The sequence below is a fragment of the Erinaceus europaeus genome, chromosome 12 (genome assembly GCF_950295315.1).
Source record: "Erinaceus europaeus chromosome 12, mEriEur2.1, whole genome shotgun sequence".
Classification (NCBI taxonomy): domain Eukaryota; kingdom Metazoa; phylum Chordata; class Mammalia; order Eulipotyphla; family Erinaceidae; genus Erinaceus; species Erinaceus europaeus.
The window spans coordinates 68,671,428-68,696,723 of record NC_080173.1 but is presented as its reverse complement, the minus strand read 5'-3'; the positions used below and the strand labels follow the sequence as shown (position 1 = coordinate 68,696,723).

The following is a 25,296-nucleotide window of genomic DNA, read 5'->3' as shown; positions in this document are numbered from 1 at the left end:
TGGCTATTACAAATTGTGCTGCCAAGAACATATGTGTACACAGATCTTTTTGGATGGGTATGTTGGGTTCCTTAGGATATATCCCCAGAAGAGAAATTGCAGGATCATAGGGTAGGTCCATTTCTAGCCTTCTGAGAGTTCTCCAGACTGTTCTCCACAGAGGTTGACATTCCCACCAGCAGTGTAGGAGGGTTCCTCTGACCCCACAACCTCTCCAGCATTTGCTGATGCTACCTTTTCTGATGTATGATATTCTCACAGATGAGAAATAGTATCTCATTGTTGTCTTTATTTGCATTTCTCTGACAATCAGAGACTTGGAGCATCTTTTCATGTGTTTCTCTGCTTTTTGGATCTCTTCTGTGGTGAATATTCTGTCCATGGCGCCCCACCCCCCATTTTTGGATGGGGTTATTTGTTGTCTTGTTGAGATTTGCAAGTTCTTTATATATTCTGGTTATTAGCCTCTTGTCTGATGTATGGCATGTAAAGATGTTCTCCCATTCTGTGAGGGGTCTCTTGGTTTAGGTAGTAGTTTCTTTAGCTGTGCAGAAGCTTTTTAATTTTATGTAGTCTCATAGGTTTATGCTTGTCTTAGTCTTCTTTGTAATTGGATTCGTTTCATTGAAGATGTCTTTACAATTTATGCGGAAAAGATTTTTGCCAGTGTTTTCCTCTATGTATCTGATATTTGTGGTCTAACATCCACTTGGAATTTACTTTTGTGTCTGGTGAAATATAGTGGTTCAGTTTTATTCTTCTGCATGTTTCAATCCATTTTTTCCAACACCATTTGTTGAAGAGACTGCTGATGTTAATTCTTCCAACCCATGAACATGGAATATCTTTCCACTTCTTTATGTCTTTTTCAATTTCCTTGAGTAATTCTAAGGGCAGTAGCAATGAAGACTCACAGTTGCATTTGGTGAGTCTCAGGGGAGTCCTCTCCTCCCTTTAGCCGTCCCCTTGTTGGTGAAACAGACTGGAGGTGGTGTCTCTGATAAACTGCCAGACTGTTACCAGCCATTTAATCTCTCCCTAGGCTCCTCTCTGTCACCAGCCACATGTGTTTGCACTCACCAGTGATTTGGTGGGTTCCTGAAGTTGTTCTAGTCCTGTCTTGTTTCGGTCCCAGGTGGTCTCCTTTGGTATTCCTAGTTGATCCGGGAGAGTAAAGGAGAGAAACAGATCTGCTGCTGCTCGTAGCCCCGCCTCCGGAAGTCTTGCTTCTTATTTTCTGTCATAGATTTCACATTTAACTGTGATTTATGCACTTCTAACATAGAGAGGTAGAGAAGAAGGGTAACAGATGTTTGTATTTTAACTTTAGTGTGCATTATGGCTCTGGATTCAGATAAGTCATTTCATTTGGGGCGGTTGATTTACTGTTATCTTTATCTTTTTAAAAATATTTATTTTCCATTTTGTTGCCATTGTTGATTTATTGTTGTAGTTATTGTTGTTGTTGGTTAGGACAGAGAGAAATGGAGAGAGAAGGGGAAGACAGGGAGAGAAAGATACCTGCAGATCTGCTTCACTGCTTGTGAGGCGCTCCCCTGCAGGTAGGGAGCCAGGGGCTCGATCTGGGATCCTTATGTCAGTCCTTGAGTTTTATGCCATGTGTGCTTAACCTGCTGCACTTCCACCCAGCTACTTGTAATCTGTATTGTATAATTTATTTCTTCTCAGGTAAAAGACTGGGTAGAGCGATTGATGAAGACCCTAAGGGACCCCTCCTTGCCTCTTCTAGAATTGCAAGATATCATGACCAGTGTCTCTGGCCGCATCCCACCCAATGTGGAGAAATCTATCAAGAAGGAAATGGCTCAGTATGCGAGCAACATCACATCAGTCCTCTGTCAGTTTCCGAGTCAGCAGGTATTATTTTTCTCTGGCTACCAAAGCTCTAATCCATGTTATAAGATTCCTTCCTCTTCAGATTCTTCTTACTCTCTGAATATTGTTTTTATAGTTTTAAGTATTGTGCCCTTCACATAACCACTTCAGAATATAAACCTCAAAATATAGTATATGAATTGTGTGGTTATGAGAAAGGCATACATTGACCATATACTCTAAAGAGGTGCTTTTGTGGATTTAAAGTAGATGAATATTTAGTTTTACTATCTGACTTTTTGCTACCTTAGTAGTATGTTCACATTTTGTCTACAAAGCAAATAACACATAGGAGGTTAATCTCAACAACTGGAGAGTGACACTTATCAGATACTGTTTATCATTGTCTCTAGGGGAAATTAATTTTATGATATCTTCATTATTTCATCTGTGTAATGATGAAAAGAGATCAAAATTTCTTATTCTTGTAGCACAATCACCTAAACTAAACTGCTTATTTTCAGTTACTCCTAATGTATAAAAGAAGGTGTTATGTTACCATTTAAAAGTTCCGTCATGATGGTGCATTAGGTCTGCGTTTCTTGGATGGGACTTTATCTTTTCTCCTTCCTCATGTTTTAGATTGCCAACATCTTAGATAGCCACGCGGCTACATTGAACCGGAAATCTGAACGAGAAGTCTTCTTTATGAATACCCAGAGCATTGTCCAGCTGGTACAGAGGTAGATATGTATATAACTCCACATTCTAGGTGCTTTTCATCCCAGTATCTTCCTTTCTTCTAACCAATCATTAAAAGCTCTTATGTTTGAAATTAGAAAAATTGGAAAGCAGCATATCTCTAAGAAATTACCTTCTGTGCTATTAAATAGCTTTCAGTCATGAGCTAGCTCTCACATTCAATATATCTCTGATGACTTACACCTTCTATATATTTCTGTCAATTACGAAGGCATAGACAAGTTATTGTTTTCTTTTTCCTTAAAATTTTGATGAAGCTCCTAATAAATATCACAGAGTCACTCTTTTAGTCTAAATGAATTATTTGCAGAACTTTTTAACCTCTTAGAATCACATTAATTTTTCAGAAAAGTATGTGTCATTAGGGGTCTGTATGTTGCGTACCCCGTAGAGCATGCCCCACACGTGACCTGGGCTGAGAGCCCTACCTCCGCACTGGAATACCATAGTACTGTGGGATGCTCCATCGCCCGTATACTGATGCTGTAGTGTCTTGTCTCTAGGCTGATTGCTAATTAGTCTAATTAGTTGATTCTAGCCTGCTCCATTTTGCCTTATATTAAAAGGGAAAACAGCTTATTAAATAGTTGAGAAAGTAAATTTAGGATCTGGATTTATCATTACCAGTCTTATTTATCATTACCAGTGTTATTCTCAGGTTTTCTAAGACCCTTTTTATTATTTCCCTAGGTACCGAAGTGGCATCAGAGGTCACATGAAGGCTGTGGTGATGGATCTGCTGCGGCAGTACCTGAGAGTGGAGACGCAATTCCAGAGTGGTAAGCTGCTTCCTGAGTATTCTGTATCTGAGAATCTTTCTCTATAGGACTGTGAAATAGCCGAGCTAGTTCATCCTGCCATTAACAAACTCTTTTCACCACTGCTTTAAGAAACAAAACCTTAGACCACTAGTGCCAAAGAAAGAACAATATAACACAACTTTATGAGTTTATGAATCTGATGTGCTTCTGGGCAAGGGCTGAGATAAATTTTCTAGTAGAGATTAGCATCTCCTATTGACCTTGTAGTGAGAGTTGCTTGAGCCATGACTAGAGTGAAATTGAGAAGGGCTATCTTAAGAGCTTACCTCTCAGTATCTAATCCATGGATTGAACCACAGGTATTTTGACACAGGCTCAGATTTGCCAGTACTTTTCACTGTGTCATTTAGGTGGAATTTATCCCTGGATTTTCTCTGAAGAGCTTCACTATATGACGTTTGAAGTCTCTAAATGTGAAACATCTTGGCTAAGATTTTCAAACAATGTACTGCTGATACTGCTTCCTGCCACAAGATGGCAGTAAAATACCACATAAGTTGATATATTACCTAATATGTTCTTTTATGTTATTCTCCCTTCTGCATCCTTTAAAGAATGGTTTTTCTACTACTCAGCAGAAAAAAGTTATAAACTAAATATTGCAAATGAATCCAGTAGTGTAGAAAGTAATGTATCACTACCAGATTGAATTTTTTTATATTTATTTATTTACCCTTTTGTTGTTGTAGTTATTGTTATTAATGCCGTTAGGACAGTAAAATGGAGAGAGGAGGGAAAGACAGAGGAGGAGAGAAAGATAAACACCTGCAGACCTGCTTCACTACTTGTGAAGCGACCCACATACAGGTCTGTCTATAAAATAAAATACAATAAAATATGGCATTTTTATGCTAATGACAAACCATATTGAAAGAAAAAAAATCACAAGTTGGTGTTGCTGCACTTGTTACAATGTGCAAAGCCCTGTGTTCAAGTCTCTAGCAGGGAGAAAACTTTGGGAGTGGTGAAGCAGGCCTGCAGGTGTCTCTGTCTCTCTCCTTATCTACCTCTCCCATCCCTGTCAATTTCTCTGTCTATCCACCCATCCATCCATACATAAATAAATAAATCCATAAAGTTGGTAAAGATAATTTTAAGAAAAAGGATGCATATTATTTAAAAACAAAATTATTTCTTCTAAAATAAAAAAGAATGAAACTATATGTCTTAATCATGTAAATATCTTCCACAGAAAGCCATCATATTTGATTTGTCCAGTTAAATATTATCATTTAATATAAATATATTTCAGAGAAGAGGTTGTGTTATTGGTGGTTTAGGGACAGATTAATTTACCAATGAAATATTAACCAAAAGGTAGATACATATACACATGAAAAATTTATTATACTGCAGCTGTTATATTTTGAACACAGGATATACGTTTCAAAAAAATTGATGTTGACCATTTTGTTATTTGCAACCCCCTTTGCCACAAATGTGTTCCTATACCATAGACACAAATCAATTCCAGATGAATTAAAGGTATAACCATATCCTAGGGAACAAACCACTACAATTTTAGAAGAATATACTTAATGACTGCAAGAGAGAAAATGCTTGGTAATACAGGACACAGGAAATAAAGGAACTGGGCAAAGGGAGATCTGGTAGAGTGTACATGCAAATATGGTAAGGACCAAGAGTCAAGTCCCTGGTCCACACCTGTGGGGGGAAGCTTCACAGGCAGTATAGCTTTGCTGCACTATTTCTCTCTCTCATGCCTTCTTTTCCCCTCCCTCTCTGTCTTTATCAGAGAGAGAGAGAGAGAGAGAGAGAGAGAGAGAGAGAGAGAAACACACACACAAGCCATTAGGAGCAGTGGATTTACCATACAGACAGCAAGCCCTAGCAATAATACTGGTGACATTTGGGGGTGGGGTGGGGAGGAGCTAGGGTGGAAAGCAGCAAATACAAACTCTTTAAAAAAAAAAAAATAGGGGTCAGGCGCAGCGGGTTAAACACGTGGTGCAATGTCTATCAGTAATGTATCAGTCAAGTCTCTGGACTTACATGTATGAGGTCCCAAACTTCATCTCTGGCATTGCATATACCATAGTGATCCTGTTTCTCCCCCACCCTCCTTCTCATGTAAATAAATAAGAAACAATGGGAGTCAGGCTGTAGCGCAGCGGGTTAAGTGCACGTGGCACAAAGCGCTAGGACTGGCGTAAGGATCCTGGTTCGAGCCCCGGCTCCCCACCTGCAGGGGTGTTGCTTCATAGGCAGTGAAGCAGGTCTGCACGTGTCTATCTTTCTCTCCTCCTCTCTGTCTTCCCCTCCTCTCTCCATTTCTCTCTGTCCTATCCAACAACGATGACATCAGTAACAACAACAACAAAGCAACAAGGGCAACAAAAGGGTAAATAAATAAATAAGAAACAATAATGCCTATTTACCAAAAACAAGCAAACAACAAAACACCTAAAAGACACTGATAATACAAGTGATACAAAGTGAGAGATGATATTTACAAAACCTGCACTCCAAAGGATTAGTATCTAGAGAGCATCTATCCATCAGTAGGTAAATCAAGAGACGACCTAATGGCAAAATGGGCTAACGATGGGTATGACACAGGCTTTGCCACATAACGTTGCTTTGCTATAAGTTGTAGCACTACATGGGAGTAGAGTCTATCTCTACCTCCCCCTTCCTTCTCAATTTCTCTGTATCTATCCAAGAATAAATAAAATTTTTAAAAGTTTACAATAAAAAAGAGGGAGTCAGGTGTTAGCACAGCAGGTTAAGCACACTTGGCGCAAAGCGCAAGGACCGGGGTAAAGATCCCGGTTCGAGCCCCTGGCTCCCCACCTGCAGGGGAGTTGCTTCACAACTGGTGAAGCAGGTCTGCAGTTGTCTGTCTCTCCTCCTTTCTGTCTTCCCCTCCTCTCTCCATTTCTCTCTGTCCTATCCAACAACGACGACATCAATAACAACAATAATAACTAAAATGATAAAGGGAATAAATAAATATAAGAAAAAAATTAAATAAAAAGAAAATCAAATCTGCTTGTTATATTTAATACAGAACTAGGTGGTGGCACACCTGGTAGAGTGCATATGTTATAATTCACAAGGAAACATAGTTCAGGCCACTATTCCCCACCTATAGAGGGGAAGCTTGGCGAGGGGTGTAGCAGTGCTACAGGTATCTCTCTTTCTCCTCCTCTGTTTCCCTCTTTTCTTTCAATTTCTATGTCTCTATCCAAATTAAGAAAATAAAATATTTGGCAGAGAACTTTGTTGGTGGGTGTGGTGTACAATTATACCCCTATTATCTTAATACAAGGTTCTCTTTGCCCTATGTATTACTTGGGATTTGGAATTCCTAGGTGTTGCTCAAGTACTCATGGGTTTATGAGGATATTAATAAGATTGTAGTGATTTTATTTTTATTTAAAACTATTTTAATTTGAGTGAAATATTTTCAGCAAATTACACATGGAACCAGACTCTCATTTATTTTCATTTATTTATCTATGGACATAATTCTGGGAAGCTGGGTGGGGCTATCCCCAACTTGGTTTTTTTTTTTATTTGTTTGTTTATTTTTTCCTCTAGGGTTATTACTGGGGTTGGTGCCTTTACCACAAATCCACTGCTCCTGGAGGCTGCTTTTTCACCCCTTTGTTGCCCTTGTTGTTTAGCTTGATTGTTGTTACTATTGTTGTTGTTGGATAGGACAGAGAGAAATGGAGAGATGAGGGGAAAATAGAGGGAGAGAGAAATATGGCAAAATATTTATTTTTACTACATATTTAACTATATCTGCTGGACTATAACATTATAGAGTTGTACTTTTTTTTTTTTTATCTTCAGGGTTATCAATGGGGCTCAGTGCCTGCAGTATGAATCCATTGCTCCTGGAGGCCATTTTTCCCCATTGTTGTCATTGTTTTCATTGTTGTTGGATAGAACAGAAAGAAATCGAGAGAGGACTGGAAGACAGGGAGAGAAAGATAAACCCCTTTAAGACCTGCTTCACTGCTTGTGAATCGACCCCCCCCCCCTTGTAGGTGGGGAGCTAGGGCTAGAACCGGGATCCTTAAGCTGGTCCTTACACTTCGTGCCATGTGCGCTTAACCCGTTGTGCTACCGCCCCGCCCCCAGGGTTGTGCTTTCATACTGAACCCACTTACAAAATTTTTTTAAAAATTATTTTTGTATTTATCTTCCCTTTTATTGCCCTTGTTTTTATATTGTTGTTGTAGTTATTATTGTTGTTATTGATGTCCTCATTGTTAGATAGGACAGAGAGAAATGGAGAGAGGAGGGGAAGACAGGGGGAGAGAAAGACACCTGCAGATCTGCTTCACCTCCTGTGAAGCGACTCTCCTACAGGTGGGGAAACAGGGGCTCGAACCAGGATCCATTTGCCGGTCCTTGTGCTTTGCACCACGTGCGCTTAACCCACTGCGCTACCGCCCGACTCCCCACTTAAAAAAGTTATATGCTCCTTCCTTCCCATCAATAATCACCATAATTCTTATAAAATTTTAGAGACAGTTTAAATATTCTTGAAAAATATTCTTCAGATTTTTCTTTTCACTGCTTGTTAAATGAATTTATAGACATAAAAGACCAAATAGCATGTAAATATGTGCACTCCTATATGAGTGAGGACCAATTTTCTCTTCCTCACAGGTCACTATGACAAATGTGTGTTTGCCCTTCGGGAAGAGAACAAAAGTGACATGACCACTGTTTTGAACTACATCTTCTCTCATGCTCAAGTCACCAAGAAGAATCTTCTAGTCACAATGCTTATTGTGAGTACCACTTCTCAGAACCTGTAAGGGTGGCTAATTATATTGAAACAGTATTTCTTCTTCTGATGGCTATGGCTGGAGGAAAATCTCCCTCTGTAACTGTGTGGTGAGTGAGACTTGAATTTGGATTAATAATGTCTCACATATATTTTTGTCCTTGATGGGAATGGACCTGCTTCACTCAGAAAAGGATTATTCTGCCTGATGTGAATATAATCATGCACAAATTCAGATCTCTTTACTACTTAAATATTCCCTATGCTACCCTGTTCTTGTTGTCACTCAAGACAGTAGCTTTAGGATTTAGTCCTATATAGCCTGTTTCTTTTTCATTACAACTCTTGTTTGTTCCATTTGTAAAAGCAATAATTCTCATGTCCAAACTATAAAAATAAAAAGTAGCTGTTAGAAAACTAGTAATGAAAAAAGAAGAAGAAATCTAGTAATGCCACTTCCTTACCAAAAACATTTTAATGTATTCTGAATCCTCTTTGATTAGCTTCTCTTTCATTTTACATGGAAACCTAAGTTCAGATTATTGTCTCAGTAGTAGATGCATGAGTTTCTCCACATAACCTAGTATTATGAGAATTAGTAGGATGTGGAATTAAGAAATAAGACTAGCTAATGTGACTAAGAATAATGTGCATGTCAACATGTAAAATTTTGTTTTCTTACAGATTTTTAAAGATTATTTGTATGTCACTCACTGCTAGATTTTATTGCCTTAGTTAATTCTAGGAATGAGAACAAAGAGACTATTATTATTCTCTCATCCTACAAACAATTGCCTTGCTGCTGAATGTTTGTCTTTTGTTGGGAGGGAACAGACTTTAGTACCTTTTTACTAAGAGTTGTTTGTTCCTTTGTGGGGAAAAAAAAAATTATAAATGTTTGCAGCTTTATATTCAGCTATCTGCCAAAATATTTAACTGAAGAATACAGTATTAAAAGAGATAATTATAGAGAGTTCATTACCATTACTAACCTGGAATGGCCAGAGGTGGAGAAATCAGAAGACACATTTGAAAAGTAAAAAGAAATCACCACTATATAATATTAGAATTTTCTTAAGTTTCAGGAAAGAAGTTTCAGGAAAGAAGTGATAGAACTTGCTTTTTTCTTCAGTGGAAATAGAAAATAAATCTCTAGATTTTTAAAAAATTTAATTCAAGAATTGCTAATTTTTATTTGCTAAGACCTTACAGAAAAAAAAAAAAGATAATGCTGAGTTGGGGTTGAAGGTGGGAATGGAAGAATCTGTCAGTTTGGGAATGGGGTAGATCTTGCCTCTTTAGAAAGCTAATTATGGTGAGTTTTTCATTTTATTATGATTACCTTTTTTTAAAGACTTAACAATTTTCTGCACTAAAAATAGACCAAAGCCCAGAATCCTTAGAGCAGCAGAAGAGTAATGATCGTCCAAGACTGTCGCTGGGTTTCTTAAATTCTAATTTGTAAGATATAGGGGCTTGGCTCACTCCTTTTGCGGAGTGATTGTAAGTAACGCTTGCCTTAAGAATCTCATTATTGGAACACGGAGCCATATTTCCTCTGAGAATTCTGGAGTAGCTTTGAGCCGGGGCTGTTCATTTCTCAAGTAATCACACTGGTGTGATGGAGAGAGAAAATGGCAGCTGTTCGGAGCTCAGGCCTTCAATTTTCTTCAGAGTCCAGTCACTCAAGTGTGTAATTACACGGGGGGTGCTGCAGAGGCGTTGGGCCCTGTCAGAGAACTGGTTTGAGGCTTTGCTTTCTGCTTTTGCCAGTCAGGACAGGCAAAAGCCAACGGGACTCTGACTTGCAGCTATTCTTTTTTTTTTTTTCCTACCATGTCATCGTGATTACTTCTTACCTGTATGGATAGTAGCCAAATTTTCTTTTCAACAGGCTGAACTCTTTGCAGAAAAGAACTCTTTCTTAGTGTTTGAGTTTTGATGAATAGGGCTGGGAGGAAAAGAGGACGAGAAGGAAGATTTAAGCCATAAACCAGGAAGGTGAATTTGTCATTTTACTTTGACACAACTTTAAAGAACAAAACTCAAGCAAGAGTCGAGGAGGTGGCTTAGTAGTACACAGAACATCCGCCTTGCATGCCTGAAGCCCTGGGTTTGATCCTTGTTAACCACATAAAATGAGAAAAGGCTGAGAAAAAACCAAAACAAACAAGCAAATAATAATAATAATAACCTCATATATTGGCGATCAGTCATTGCTTGGTGCTCTTTGTCCTTATCTCACTTTCTCATGTTATAGAATTCATTCAGTAAACACAGGGTTAGACATTTTCATATCACTCTATTCCTTTTCAAATGCAGGTATTTTCACTTTATCATAGAGATTTGGAAATCCAAAGATTAATTGATAGGTAGGGACATATGAAATGAATAAAAATTTAAAAATAATAAGGGCTTTTATTTGTTATTACTGATTGTAACACATGGCTTTCTGTTTTCCTTTTGTCGGTGGTCAGTTTCCTCTGCTCTGGCACTGTGGAGGTAGCTGGTACAAACCATTTTTGTTGTTCAAATTTCTCCTTCTGCGGGTCTTTTTTTAAAATTTTTTTTATATTTATTTATTTTCTCTTTTATTGTCCTTTATTGTTGTGTTAGTTATTATTGATGTCATCGTTGTTAGGTAGGACAGAGAGAAATGGAGAGAGGACAGGATGACAGAGGGGGAGAGAAAGAGAGACACCTGCAGACCTGCTTCACTGCCTGTGAAGCAACTCCCTGCAGGTGGGGAGCCAGGGCTTGTTGAACCAGGATCCTTGTGCTGATCCTTGCGCTTCACACCACATGCGCTTAACCCGCTGCACTCCCGCCCGACTCCCCCATCTGCAGGTCTTACTGGATATGGTAGAATTTGATTCTCTCAGCCTGTGTTCTCTGCTGCTTTCTCTTTTCTTTTCTTTTTTCTTTTTTGCTTACCTTCCTGATTAATGGTTATATACACAGCATTCCAATCTGCTTTCTAGAAGTAGGCATGTTGCTGATGTGCTTTCTAAACTAGTTGGTAATTTCTGGTGTTTTTGAACCTAGAGGGAAGTAAGTATCAAGAAAATCAGACTTCTGTGTATTGTCACAAAATCTAGACAGCACCTAGTGTTAACTTCCCTTAATTACTTGAGAATTTTTTTTTTTTCTAATCATTTCCCATTTGTGGAAAGAAAAAAAAAATAATAGATTACTAAGATCCTAGAATATTTTGTCTCTTTGGAAGAAGATCATGCCACTATTCAAAAAAAGAGGGGCCAACATTCTCAACATTTCAATCAAAATCTAGATAGCAACGGACATATCCTATAGCCATCTTGATGCTGAGTAGCCCTCCTCTCACTTCTTACACCTTATTTCTGGCTTGTTGTCAGTGGGACCAGTCCCAGGATCTTAGGCGTGTATTACATCCCATTTAGTAAGTGAACCACATCTCCAGCTGGTAATTTTTTTCTTTGTCTTTTTCAGCTTCACTGGATTTTTTAAAAAGTTTCTTTATTTACTTATTGGATAGAAACAACCAGAAATTGAGAGAAAGGGGGAGATAGAGAGAAACTTGTAACACTGCTTCACCATTTGTGAAGCTTTCCCCCTACAGGTGGGGATTGGGAGCTTGAATCTGGGTCCTCGTGCATTGGAACATATACTCAACCAGGTGCACCACCAGCTGGCTTCAGTACCTAATTTTTTGTTAGTCTTTTTTTCTAAGTATTGGTGATGAAAATGGAGGCCAGGATGAAGTCTAATAAATAGAATTTGTGATTTATACACAATATTTGATATTTCACTTTCCAGAAATGTCTAGAGTCTAGGAAAATTATTTGTTGGTGGTCATAAACAAATAATTATCTACATAGTGCTTTTTATAATCTTCATTGTTTATTTTTTTACAGATATTTCTATTTCTCTAACTCTTTTTGTCATAGAAAGATTAATATTGAAATATTAATTCAAGAATTAGTCTTGCGTATTTTTTAGGTTAGAATATATAGTTAAGCAAAAAGATAGTTTTATTTTTCTTTATTATGAAAAGGCAAAAAAAGAGAAAGACAGGAAGAGAGAAAGAACCAGACAGCATTCTGTTAGATGTGTGGCCAGGGGTTAAACAAACTCAGGACCTCATGCTTGAGAGTTGAACACTTTATCTACTGCACCACCTCCCAGACCACAAATTTACTTATTTTGTTGTGTTGACTTTGGTTGTTAGTATTAAAAGTTTGGATATTTGCAGAATACTGTTGTGTTTACATAGGATATGTCTTTAAGTTTCCAGATTTTTCAATGAGTTAGTCCGACAATTAAAAATAAGTTATATTTTATCTCTTAGGAATATGAGGTGAAGGATTTATGTAGACAGAACTTTCCTTGCTTTCCTTACCATCGTTTACCTATCCATTTCTTCTTTTTTTGATCTTGTCTCTGGTAATTTTATATATTCTCTCGACATTTTGTACTGCTCATTAATTCTTAATTAAAAAATTACTTAGTTATATTTTTTCCTCTCTTTTTGCATTTATTTCCTAGGTAGAAAAGGTTTTCTTGTATGTGAGTTACGTGCTTAATTGACCCCTGGGCTTATTCATTTTTTACTGGGCCTAGGGAGGTGACTGAGCAGGTAAAGTGCAGGACTTTCATATACTTTTTTTTTTTTTTTTTTTTAAGATTTACTCATTACACATGAGAAGGAAAGTCCTATGAGACAGAGAAAGAGAGACAAAGTAGAATACTACTCTGCAACTTGTGACACTAATGGTAAATCGGCACCTGAAATATGCAAGTCTGCCCCGCTACCAGCTGAAACATTTCCCTGGCTATTGTGTTTATTTTTATCTATTTTTCTTTCTTTCTCTCTCTCTCTTTTTTTTTTTTTTTTTTTTTTTTTTGCTTCGAGGGTTATTGCTGGGTCTTGGTGCCTGGCCCACGAATCCACTGCTCCTGAAGACTTTTTTTTTCCCTTTTTGTTGCCCTTGTTGTTTTATCATTGTTGTGTTTACTGTTATTATTGTTGATATTGATGTTGTTGTTGGTTAGGACATGGAGAAAGGAGGGGAAGACAGACATCTGCAGACCTGCTTTACTGATTGCAAAGCGACCCCTCTGCATTTGGGGAGCTGGGGTCCGAAACCAGGATCCTATGGCGGTCCATGCACTTTAAGCCATGTGCGTGCGCTTAACCTGCTGTGCTACCACCCGACTCCCTAATGTGTTTATTTTATTAGCAACTTCTTCCTACTCAGATGAGTTATTTTTGTGTTTAATAGATGAAAACAATGCTTGTATTTATTTATTTATTTTTTACAAATATTTATGTATTACTAATGAGAGAGAGAGCGAGAGCAAGAGTATTCTACACTTGTGATGTTGGGGATCGAACCTGGGACCTGATGCCTGAGAATCCTACATTTTATAGGCTGTGTTACCTCCCAGGCTACAGTAGTTTTACATCTTAACTTTAAGACCCTCTCCCCTATTTTTTCTTTTATATTTATGTATTTTCCACCCATCTATCTATGTATCTATTTCCTCTACCAAAGCACTGCATAGTTTGGGCTTATGTTGGTATCTGGGATTGAACCTGGAGCCTCTGGTGTCTCATGCATGTGAGAATATTATTTAAAATCACTGCCTCTTCAACATGTGCTTCTTGACTAGACAGTCTGAGCAGACATATGCTTGATAGATTGAAGAATCAGAAGGTATTTTCTACTTTAAAGAAATATATTTTTTTAAGTTTTGAGATTCAGGTTTTATTACTATCATTATTTTATTTTTTAGTTATCTTTATTTATTTTTATTGGATAGAGGCAGCAAGAAATGTAGAGAGAAGGTCATGATAGAGAGGCAGAGACACTATTTAAAAATTTTTAGAAACCTTTTAGCACTATACTGATGACTATTCTGAATATATTCATTATCACCTTCATGATGATAGGCATTGTGGAAAAAATGTTTTGGGGTATGCTTGCATGCTCTAAAGTCAAAAGCCCCAAACTTTTATTTAAATTGCTTTGGGGAGGTCGGGTGGTGTCGCAGCAGGTTAAGTGCACGTGGCACGATGCGCACAGACCGGCAGTAAGGATCCTGGTTCGAGCTCTTGGCTCCCCACCTGCAGGGAAGTCACTTCACAGGTAGTGAAGCAGGTCTTCAGGTGTCTCTCTCTCTCTCTCCCCTCCCTCTCTGTCTTCCCCTCTTCTCTCCATTTCTGTCTGTCCTATCCAACAATGTTGGCACCAACATAAACAATAACAATTACTACAACAACAATAAAACAACACGAACAACAAACGGAAAAATAAACAATAAAAAAATAAACTGCTTTTGTAGAGGACTATAAAGAATACCTAGGGAAGGTTAAATATGAAATGGAGATTCTGCAAGAAAAGGCTGGTGATCATGGCTGGGGAAACTATTGAAAACTATTGAAAACTATTGAAAACTGGGAAACTATTGAAAGCGATAGTAGGATCTGGTATCTTTTGTGTACTGTTGACAATGGGGGGGGATTGAAAATATATGAAAATAGTCATTTCAAATTCCAAGTAGAGGAAACTGTACCTAAATGTTTATATTTAATAAGATATGATACTGAGATATGTTACTATAGGCAGCTCTGAAAGTTTCAGAAAGGTCAGAAACACAAAAGCTGTTTCTGTAGTTTTTAGAAAACACTTATTACTGAAGGCATCATGAATTTTAAAGGAGAAACTTAATTTTCCTCCTCTAATCCAGTTAATTATTCACCATGAATATATTATTCACCATGCAATGATTATTGGTACAGCAAATGGCGAAAATGACTTGGGGTACAGAATTGCCAGCATAGGAGATGGTGTTTTTATTGTTTTCATAAATGCATTATTTGCTCCTAGGTTTCTGTTTTTGCACATTTCTGGGATGGTGAATATTTGGTTTGTAGAATGAAATGAACCAGGAGTCAGGTGGTAGCACAGCAGGTTAAGCGCAGGTGGCACAAAGCACAAGGACCAGTGTAAGGATCCGGGTTCAAGCCCCCGGCTTACACATGCAGGGGAGTCGCTTCACAAGTGGTGAAGCAGGTCTGCAGTTGTCTGTCTTTCTCTCCCCCTCTCTGTCTTCCCCTCCTCTCTGTTTCTCTCTGTCCTATCCAACAACAATAATAACTACAACAATAAAACAAGGGCAACAAAAGGGAATAAATAAATAATTAAAAAAAAAGAAAGAATGAAATGAACCAGTAGTAGTTCCTTTTGCCTTATTCTGCCTCCTTTCCAGAAGTGGGAGAGAGAGGGAATAGGAGATTCAGTAGTCTCTAAATTATTTAAACTTCTTAAAAATTAGAGACACCTTTTGCTATTTCTTTTTTCAAAATACCCTTTAACCCTTTTAATGGTCTATGAAAATTTTTTTTCCTGCATGTTAAAATTATAGATACTGTTGAGTATAAAGTATATTGTTGAATGTGGGGCAAAAGTTACATGATATTTGCATTTAGTTATTAATCCAAACAGGTTACTAATCTCTGTGCTTACTCCAAAGTTAATAGCTACATCACTCCTTTTTAATGGGGATATTTATGTTCTTTTTACATGAACAATCAGGATCAGTTGTGTGGCCGGGACCCTACTCTTACTGATGAGCTGCTGAATATCCTCACAGAGTTAACTCAACTCAGTAAGACAACAAATGCCAAAGTGGCACTTCGAGCTCGCCAGGTAACGTCCAGTGTTGCTTACCATTTGGGTTTTCAGATACTGGGCAGTCCTAGATACTTGATATAGATAGATACGACTTTTAATCATGTCATCTTACTGTCCTATGATCATTTGATTTACTGTATATATAGCATTGTGCTCCAAGTAAACACTTTAATATGGGCTATGTTAAAATATTTTATATATATATATATATAATTTGCTTACAAGTCCAGTACTCTTTTCTACTATGTCAACCACTGTGTTGTTGGAGTTGTTGTTTATTTGAAAATATAAAGCTACTATGTCTCTTTTTAAATAGGAGTCCTTTCCCCCGTGGAATTTCCTTCTTTTCCTTATCCACTGAATCACCTCCCAGCCCACATTTCCTACTTTTCCTAATAGCCCTCTTCTAGCAAACCCTGGTGGAGGAAAAGGGACAAGGCAGTAGATTTGATATTTCTGACTTCCCAAAGGGAGCTTAGAAGCAAATGAAAACTTTTAAGTGTCTAAGGAACAAAAAAGTGTGGAATGCAGACATATAATGAAATGAATCTTAGGTGCTAGCAATCAGAACAACTCCAGAGAAGTCCAGTTAGTTTCACCCTGTAGACTTCATTTCCATTGCAAAGGTTTCAGCAGGGAAGCTGAGAGTTGGCTTTTCCTTTGTGTTTCAGTGCATGGGCACTGACAAGGAAGCAGCATTTGAAGCTGTTCAGTGACCTTCTGCTTTCTCTACGATTGTATCCATGTCACTGAACTACTCGAAGTTACTGAACCTCTCAGTGACCTGCTGAGGGTATTCAGGTCCTACGTGCTCCTGTTTGTTTGTGTCACCGCTTTCACTCATTCTGCCCTTCATGTTTATTGGTGTTACATCCTGATGCCTTCTTCTTGGTACTGAGTACCTGGAGCTGTCAGAGCAGCTTTTCCCAGTTTTCTACTTCAGAGTTGCAAAAGGCTAGCTCTGCTGTATCCACCTTCTTCACAGCTGGGCCCTGGCAGACCAGATTCTCAATTAACAGCTAGTCATGCAATCCCTAAGACTAGCAGCTTTGCGATGGTAAATCACATGCGCTGATGGAACTTGATTGAAGCTCTTTTTTTTTTTTTCCTTCCTCCTTCCTTCCCACCCACATCCCAGTCCCATCAGGGAAATTGCCCACAACACAACACAAATCATGGGGAGAGTCAACGGAGATTGACCTATTGTTAGGTGCCATTGGCTTTAGTTTTAAGACCTAGAAGTTGTTTCATTTGGTCTTTTGTTTTATCTTTTATGCTTGCACTTGATATTTATAGCTTTGTATCAAAGTTGCCTGATAGCTTAGAATAAGCACTCTCTCAGGAACTTATGCTTCTTATTCTTCTCTCACTCTAGGTTCTCATTGCCTCTCATTTGCCGTCATATGAACTTCGCCATAACCAAGTAGAGTCTATCTTCCTATCAGCTATTGACATGTATGGACATCAGTTTTGCATTGAGAACCTGCAGGTATACATATGATCCATTTCTATTTCTTTCAGCTCCTACTCCTTTTATTCTTAAGCATAGTTTAGTTTAGTCCCGATGAATTTTCTGTATACTGGCATTTCATTCCTTGACTTTCTAAAATTATACTGTTATTATTTTCATCAAAATGTGGTTAATGGGTTATCTCATGCACAGATAGGGCCTAAGAAACAAAAGAAAAATATAATACAGGGGGAAAGGAGGATTTCTAAGGGGAGGTTGGGGACACACATCCTTATAGTGGAATAAAATGATGGTTTGGTTGAACACAAAATGGACTGAAATCTATTTTGGGGAAATAACAAAATTTCTATAAATCAATAAAGTGAATTTGGGATTGAAAAAATAATGTTGTTTAGTTTAAAAATCAGATAAACCTACCTACATCTACTTATTTAAGTGTTCTTGAATGGTTGCACCACAGTTAAGAGGCAATCTGGCCCTGACATTCGGAAGTAGTAGATGCGACTTAAAAAGAGAAGGCGGGACCATGGTGGGGAAAAATGGGGTGGGGGGAAAGACAAATATAGATAAATAAAGATGAATATAATTAGAGAGATAGTTAAATAATTGTAAACCCATTATCTGTGATCTTGGGAAAACTAATGTAGTTTCCATTAGAGGGAATAGGGATACATAAATCCAGTGGTGGGAAAGGTATGGGATTCTACCTTTTTTTTTTTTTTAAGTTTTTTAATTTTTATTTATTTGCCAGTGCACTGTTCAGCTCTAGCTTATGGTGGTATGGGGGATTGAACCTGGGACTTTGGAGCCTCAGGCACGAGTGTCTGTTAGCATAGTCATTATGCTATCTACCTTCTACCCTACCCTTTTTATTTTATAATTTTGTAAATCAACATTAAATCACTAATAAAATTTAAAATATATATATATATATATATATATATATATATATTTAAAGAGTAAAAGGGAAAAAAAGAGGCAATATGGTTGATTTCCTTATATGTAGGTATAAATAGGGGACTTAAAGAGCATGATTTAATCTGGAATGCCTATCTTTCTGTGTGGCCAGAAAATATTGCTGTGTCAAGAGAATGTTTGGGCTTATGTCAGATTTTTTCTGGTGAACAAGCATGAGGGAGGTGGGAGAAAGTTTGTTGTATGTGACATTCGTAGACAAAGTATATATGTTTCACTAAATGTTAGATGCTAAATATTGTCCGTTGTCAGTGTTCTTTTTTGTATATAATGACTTAAGCTACTCTTTGTCACTTCCAGAAACTCATCTTATCTGAAACATCTATTTTTGATGTTCTTCCAAACTTCTTTTATCATAGCAATCAGGTAGTGCGGATGGCAGCTCTGGAGGTGAGTTTTTATAGCAATGTGATACGACCATTTTTCTTATTTCTATCTGACTTTCTGTGTTTTTTTTTACTATCATATCAGTCACATTTCTTTGGCCTTAGGGTTGGCTTTATTCTCTCTTTTTTTTTTTTTTTTTCCTTTCTCTAAAACAATAACTACTGAACTATAGTCTTAGTCAAGCATTTCACTAAACTGATCATCAGTTTCTGGGATCCAGTCAAAGGAAAATAGCTATGAGTATCTTGAATTTGAATTTATCCTTCTATTTGAATCCTCTCATTTTTAATAACTAGGAGTCCCTATAGCCCAGTAAATGAGAAAACATAAAACTAAACAGAACATATATAGTCATAGCGCTTTGTGATTTGGGCCAGATTAAATGTACTTTAGATATTCTGAATTGCCAAGTAATTCTATTCTCAATGTGAATTTATTCTTTTATTAATCAGTAAGAGAGGGAGAGAAACTTAGAGCATCACTCTAGAACATGTATTTCTGGGGTTCTAACTCAACCCAGTGCTTGAGGGTTCAACACTTTGTTTACTATGCCACCTTCCAGGCTGTTAAAAATAAAAGCAATTAATGAACTATGTTTTAGTTTTTATTTTTATCATTTAATCATACAGTAACATTTTGAAGAAGTAATAAAGTGTGATTCTAAGAGATTAAGTGACTTTTCTAAAGTTATGTGGATAAGTGGTAAGAATTTGCATTTTAACCCAGGTGAACATTATTCAAAGAGTACAATAATAAGAGACCCTGAATACTACTGAAAATTTGCAAAATAGATATATGTTCTCTTATTATTATTATTATTATTATATTATATTGGTAATATAATATTATTAGTATTGCTCAGCTCTGGTTTATGGTGGTGATTGGAAATGAACTTGGGAGCTCAGATCCTCAGACATGAAATTTACATAACCAATATGCTCTTGGGCAGTAAAATAACTCACTTGGATAGTATGCTGCTTTTCTATGTGTGCAACCCAGCTTTGACTCCAGCCCTCACTACATTGAACCAAGCTTCAGTCTTGTGGTCTCTTTCATTCTTACTGCCTATCTACTACCTTTCTGTATCTAAAAATAAATAGAATCAACACCACCAACAACAAAATCATTGTGCTGTTTTTCTCCACAGCCCAGTAAATATTTTTTGAAGTAAGGGAAAGGAGTTTTAAATGTTTATAGTATTATGATAACACTACATTATATATATAATCAGCTCTTTTGAATTATTTGTATTCTTTTTTTTTTTTTTTAACTAATAAGAAAGCTAGGAGGAGAGAGAGAAAGAACCAGTCATCACTCTGGTATATGTGCTGCTGGAGATTGAACTCAGGACCTCATGTTTGAGAGTCCAGTGCTTTATCCACTGCAGCACCTTCCAGATCATTGTTTGTATTCTCTACATAGAATATATTTTATCAAGTAAATTCAAAAAGTATATACATATATACTTTTTTAATTTTTTGCCTCTAGGGGTATCGATGGGGCTCAGTGCCTGCACCGTGAACCCACTGCACCTGGAGGCCATTTTGCCCATTTTTTGTTGCCCTCGTTGTTGTTATTGCTGTGGTTGTTGGATAGGACATAGGAGGAGAGAAAGACCTGCCGACATGCTTAACTGCTTGTGAAGTGACCCACTCCATTATACTGTCTCCCCCACTGGAGAATCTTATTTTATATACATGGAAAATTAGCTGTGCGAGGCTTGACATATATATATAGCTTCTCTATTTTTTGTTTAAGTTCTTGAGTGAAATTAGTATTGTTGACATATTACATATAAAATTATCCCCTATCATTGTTGCTTATAGTTTGGAAGATATGAATATTCTGTGCAAAAATCCAAACAGATTTTGGGCATTAAGAAAGAAAAATTAAAGAAAAACAAAATAAAGATGTAAGATGGTATAAGAATTGAATTGGGGGCCATGTGATGGCACATCTGGTTAAGCACAGACTACCATACTTAAGGACCCAGATTCGACTCCTAGCTCCCCATTTGTAATGGGGATTGCCTCATGAGTGGTGAAGCTTGTTTGTAGATATCTACCTTTTCTTCTGTTGCTTTATCACCCATCCTTCAATTTATCTTCACCTATCAAATAAAGTAGAAAGGTAAAGAAATGAAAAATTGCTATAAGAAGCAGTGGAATTATAGTGCAGGCACTAAGCTCCAGGGCAATTAAAAAAAAAAAAGTGAAAGAATACAGTTGTACTGCAATTGTCTGCTTTTCTTCTTATTTCTCAAGTGACATAAAGTCACACATTATGTGAGATTATAAAACATGATTCTATATACTTTGTTTCTAAAAACTTACCCAGAGTTTGTTACTATGAAAAGTTTATATCACTCACAGAGGTGTCCAGCAGATTAAGACTAGTTTTGTTTCCATTTATACTTAGGGATATAGTTTTAAGCCATTAGCTTTATTAAAGCAGTATAAGGAACCTTTGGATGTCTCCTCTCACATACCACTCTCTTCTATGTGAGATACAGGCTTACCCCACCACTCAGAAGTACATTGGTATTTGGTTCAATTTGCTAGACTGTTTTGGGGGTATGGGAATATTAATAGAAATTCTCCATGTGGCTTATTCTCCAATAATAATAACATTCCTAGACCCAAAGTACAGTCTACCAAATTATACCAAGTAGAAATGTTCTGCTTTTGCATACTGAGGAAAACTTGCACCTCTTTTGAAGACTGTCTTTTTGTTATGGGCTATTTTAGTTGTAGTTTTTTGAAGTGTATTTACTCAAACGTACCTTTTAACCAGGTATATGTTCGAAGGGCTTACATTGCCTATGAACTTAACAGTGTGCAGCACCGCCAGCTTAAGGACAACACCTGTGTGGTAGAATTCCAGTTCATGCTGCCCACCTCTCATCCGAACAGGTGAGTTTGATCTAGTTCGTGCACCTGATTCAGCCAGAGCTCTAGCAAACGACTAATGCTTCATTTAGCTAGAAGTATTGAGTAGAAAATGGACCAATTTAAGCCATGGTATCTTCTTTATAACTAACACCTCTATTCTGAAAAGGTAAATTTTCATGTAATGAAGATAAAAGTTAGGGTTATTCCCATCATTTTTGCTTTTACTAAGCACTAAGGAGGCATATTTTTTTTTAAGCTGATAAAATTTTAATAAAATTTTTTCTTAAAAATTCGATCAGAATTTCACTTTGAACTTCCCAGAAAGACCCCATGTTCAGCAGTTTAAACCAATAGATAGAATGCCAAGTATCTTGGATGGGGTACTTTTCTGAGTGTACTCTGGGTTAAGGTTATGTCTGAGCGGGCTGGGCAGTGCTGCCCCTAGTTGAGTATACACCCTACCATGCACAGAGACCCAAGTTAGATCCTCTCCCTCCCATCTGCAGGGGCAAAGGTGGGATGGCTTCATGAATGATGAAATAGGTCTGCAGTTGTCTGTCTTTCTCTGTCCTCTGTTTCACCCTCCTCTCCAAATTTCTTTCTGTTCTGTCAAATAAGATAGGAAAGAAGAAGAAAGGAATTAAGAAAAGAGAAAGTCTTCACTGAGTCCTGGTGGCATTTTTAAAAATAAAGTTGTATCTGAGCCAATTTCATTATCTTCCTTAAAACAGACATTTGAATTTAACAATTGAAACTCAAAATCATTTTTATAAATTACATAAGCAAGCTTATTTCAAATAAATTGATTTAACTATGCAAATCTATTATTTTCCCCTTTCTATGAACTTTAAATAACAAAATATACATACAAAAATCAGCTTCAGTATCTGTATACTAAATTTTGAAAGCATTCTGAGGTGGTAAAAACCAAGAAATTCTACCCACACACATATTCATCCTGTATTTTCTTTTTTTATTTTATTTTATTTTATTTATCATTTATTTTTTTGCCTCCAGGGTTATCGCTGGGGCTCAGTGCCTGCACCATGAATCCACTGCTCCTGGAGGCCATTTCCCCCCCCCCCCTTTTGTTGCCCTTGTTGTTGTAGCCTTGTTGTGGTTATTATTGTTGTTGATGTCGTTCGTGGTTGGATAGAACAGAGAGAAATGGAGAGGGGAGGGGAAGACAGGAACAGAAAGACAAGACACTTGCAGGCCTGCTTCACCGTCTGTAAAGTGACTCGGGGAGCCGGGGGGCTCGAACGGGATCCTTGCGCCGGTCCACGTGTGCTTAACCCGCTGCGCTACCGCTTGACCCCCCCATCCTGTATTTTCATTCTTTTTAGTAATATCACAGGAAATGTAAATACCACAGCTAGTCTAAAGTATCTCCCTTCCATATTTTTATGGCCTGTGGTTCTTCACGTTGTATTACAAAGTAGTATGTCTTTTGAGGTCCTTAATTATAGACAACAGAAATAGTTTGTTCTGAATTGCTACTTTACTAAAGCAATAGGAACCCTTTTCAGAGACAAAGAAGTCTGTGTTGAGACTTCTGACCACTGGATGCCACTGTTGATCCAGCAGAGGTCAGCAGATGAGCAGAGGCATCTTCAGCAATACTACTCCTCTTCTTTGTTTCAGAAAATTCTTTCACTTCTCTACCTAAAAAATACTTTACAGCTGACAGTGAAAAGCATATATCCTTGATTTAGCAAGCATCTCTCGGTACATTTTTGCCTCCATGGATTTCAGAATCTCATTTTCTAGAAACGAATGGTTGTCCTTCAGAGAGCGGTGAAGTACTCATGGCACATACAGGCTCAGCACTCATTCTTCTTTCTTTTCCTGCATTCCTTGAATAATTGTAGAGAACTACATGCTATACTTAATGCTCTCTGTAATTCTCAGGACAGTCCCCTTTCCTCCTGCTTTCTGTAACCTCTTCCCTTTGGGCAGTGATTTATAGTCAGGCTACAGCGCTGCTTCTGATTTGCTATCCCTCCTCCTCACTCCCCTGTCTTTCTGAATTGCCATCCCTGTTCTACTTTTTTATTTGAAGACTTGTGTCTAGTTTTTGAGGGAAAGTCAATTGGAAATTGAGAGATATATTTCTTAATGCTTTGTTGAGAAATCTTAGTCATTTTTCCATCTTAAGGTTGTGAATCTTGGTTATTCCTGATGTGATTTCAAAACTTGTATACTTTTGTCCCTCCCAACATCAGAGGTTTATACACCTTTATGGACAGAGAGTAAATTTGACCAATACTATAACCCTGCAGTCTCTAATGTCTCCTTTAGTTGTAGGTATATAAAATTATAAATTGTCTTTTTATTTTTACTGTTATCATTATTACTAGTTTTTAGTGTAAATGTGAAGATATGGGCAAATAAGAAAGAAAAGGTGATTTCTGTGAGAATCAGAAAAATATTTAAATATAAAATGTATTATCTGACTAAATCACATCTTCATATCTAGTTTATTCTATTATTGCAAATTTGCTACTTGAATTCAGTTATAAAAGAACACATACACACAAAAGTGTATTTGTTATTGGCAGAGAGAACTTTGGAAGGTCTGTTACCACAAATGTCTGGTAACTGCAATATAGGAGATTAAAGCTCTAGCCCTTACACCATTTCGTAGGCTGCAAGATTTTATATTTTCTTACAATTTTTTTGTTGTTGCTGTGTGGAATATACTCTTATTCTCCTACTAGTATTCTACACTTAACTTCTGACACTAACCGACAGTGTTAGATCAGTCATAACATGTTAAGGACTAAGATTTCCACAAAACAGTGCTTTTCTCAGATGAGTGCACAGATAGGTTTCTCATTCACACTTCTAATCAACTAACTACAGTGTTTCCTAAAATGCTCTGCTCCTCAAGTCCAATCACTATATTTATGACTATAGTTAACATTAACATTTTTTGCCTAATTATTAATTAAAGATAACCAGACCATCACTCTGGCACATGTGACTGGGGATGAAACTAAAAACTTCACATTCCCAGGTCAGACACTTTACCTACTGTGCCATCCCTATGGACCACTTAATAACACTTTTTAATCAGTTATGTACAAAAATTCATTACCCTAATAAAAATTAATGATTTCCCCATACTCTTCATATTCCTGCAGTTGTGGAGAAGGGACTTGAACTTGTGTTCTTGAACATGAAAATGTGTGCACTCAGCTGAATGCCCCACCACCTGGCCCCCTTGAAAAGTTTTCTAAAAAGAAACAGATAATGGGTCAGTAGAGATAGCTCATATGGTAGAACTTTGCTATTCATGCCTGGGCTTCCCAGCTCAATCCCCAGTATTAGATGTATGTATTAGAGTGATGCTCTGTATTAGATGTATGTATTAGATGTATGTATTAGAGTGCCCTATGTATTAGAGTGATGCTCTGGCTTCTCTCTAGCTCATGTAGTGAGCAAAATAAATCTTTGTAAAAATGAGAAGCAGGTAACTAATCTCTAGCATTCTTTATTATCTCTACTGCTAAGTATATGATCAAGGACATGTTATCTTCCTATTTGTCTGCTTCCTGTGACTTTCAATATTTTTTTCTCTTGAAACTGTAATTATAACTTAATGACATCTTAAGTCTAATTCACCAAAGGATCCAGTCATGAGCCTAGCTTGGGAAGCTTACTCTACATATATACATACATACATAAACACACACGTGCACACACA

At 37.3% G+C, this 25,296-nt stretch overlaps 1 protein-coding gene across 8 annotated transcripts in view; it reads left to right on the top strand.

Moving 5' to 3' along the window:
- The window catches only part of LOC103108101 (acetyl-CoA carboxylase 1), a 338,374-nt gene that overhangs the window by 191,608 nt on the left and 121,470 nt on the right, over positions 1 to 25,296 (top strand). For all 8 annotated transcript variants that reach the window (XM_060203908.1, XM_060203911.1, XM_060203907.1 and 5 more), the window contains 8 exons: positions 1,690 to 1,878; positions 2,479 to 2,579; positions 3,289 to 3,377; positions 8,067 to 8,191; positions 15,765 to 15,878; positions 17,239 to 17,352; positions 18,610 to 18,699; positions 21,490 to 21,608. In XM_060203908.1, coding sequence (XP_060059891.1) covers positions 1,690 to 1,878; positions 2,479 to 2,579; positions 3,289 to 3,377; positions 8,067 to 8,191; positions 15,765 to 15,878; positions 17,239 to 17,352; positions 18,610 to 18,699; positions 21,490 to 21,608 — 941 coding nt within the window. The remainder of the gene's footprint in view (positions 1 to 1,689; positions 1,879 to 2,478; positions 2,580 to 3,288; positions 3,378 to 8,066; positions 8,192 to 15,764; positions 15,879 to 17,238; positions 17,353 to 18,609; positions 18,700 to 21,489; positions 21,609 to 25,296) is intronic.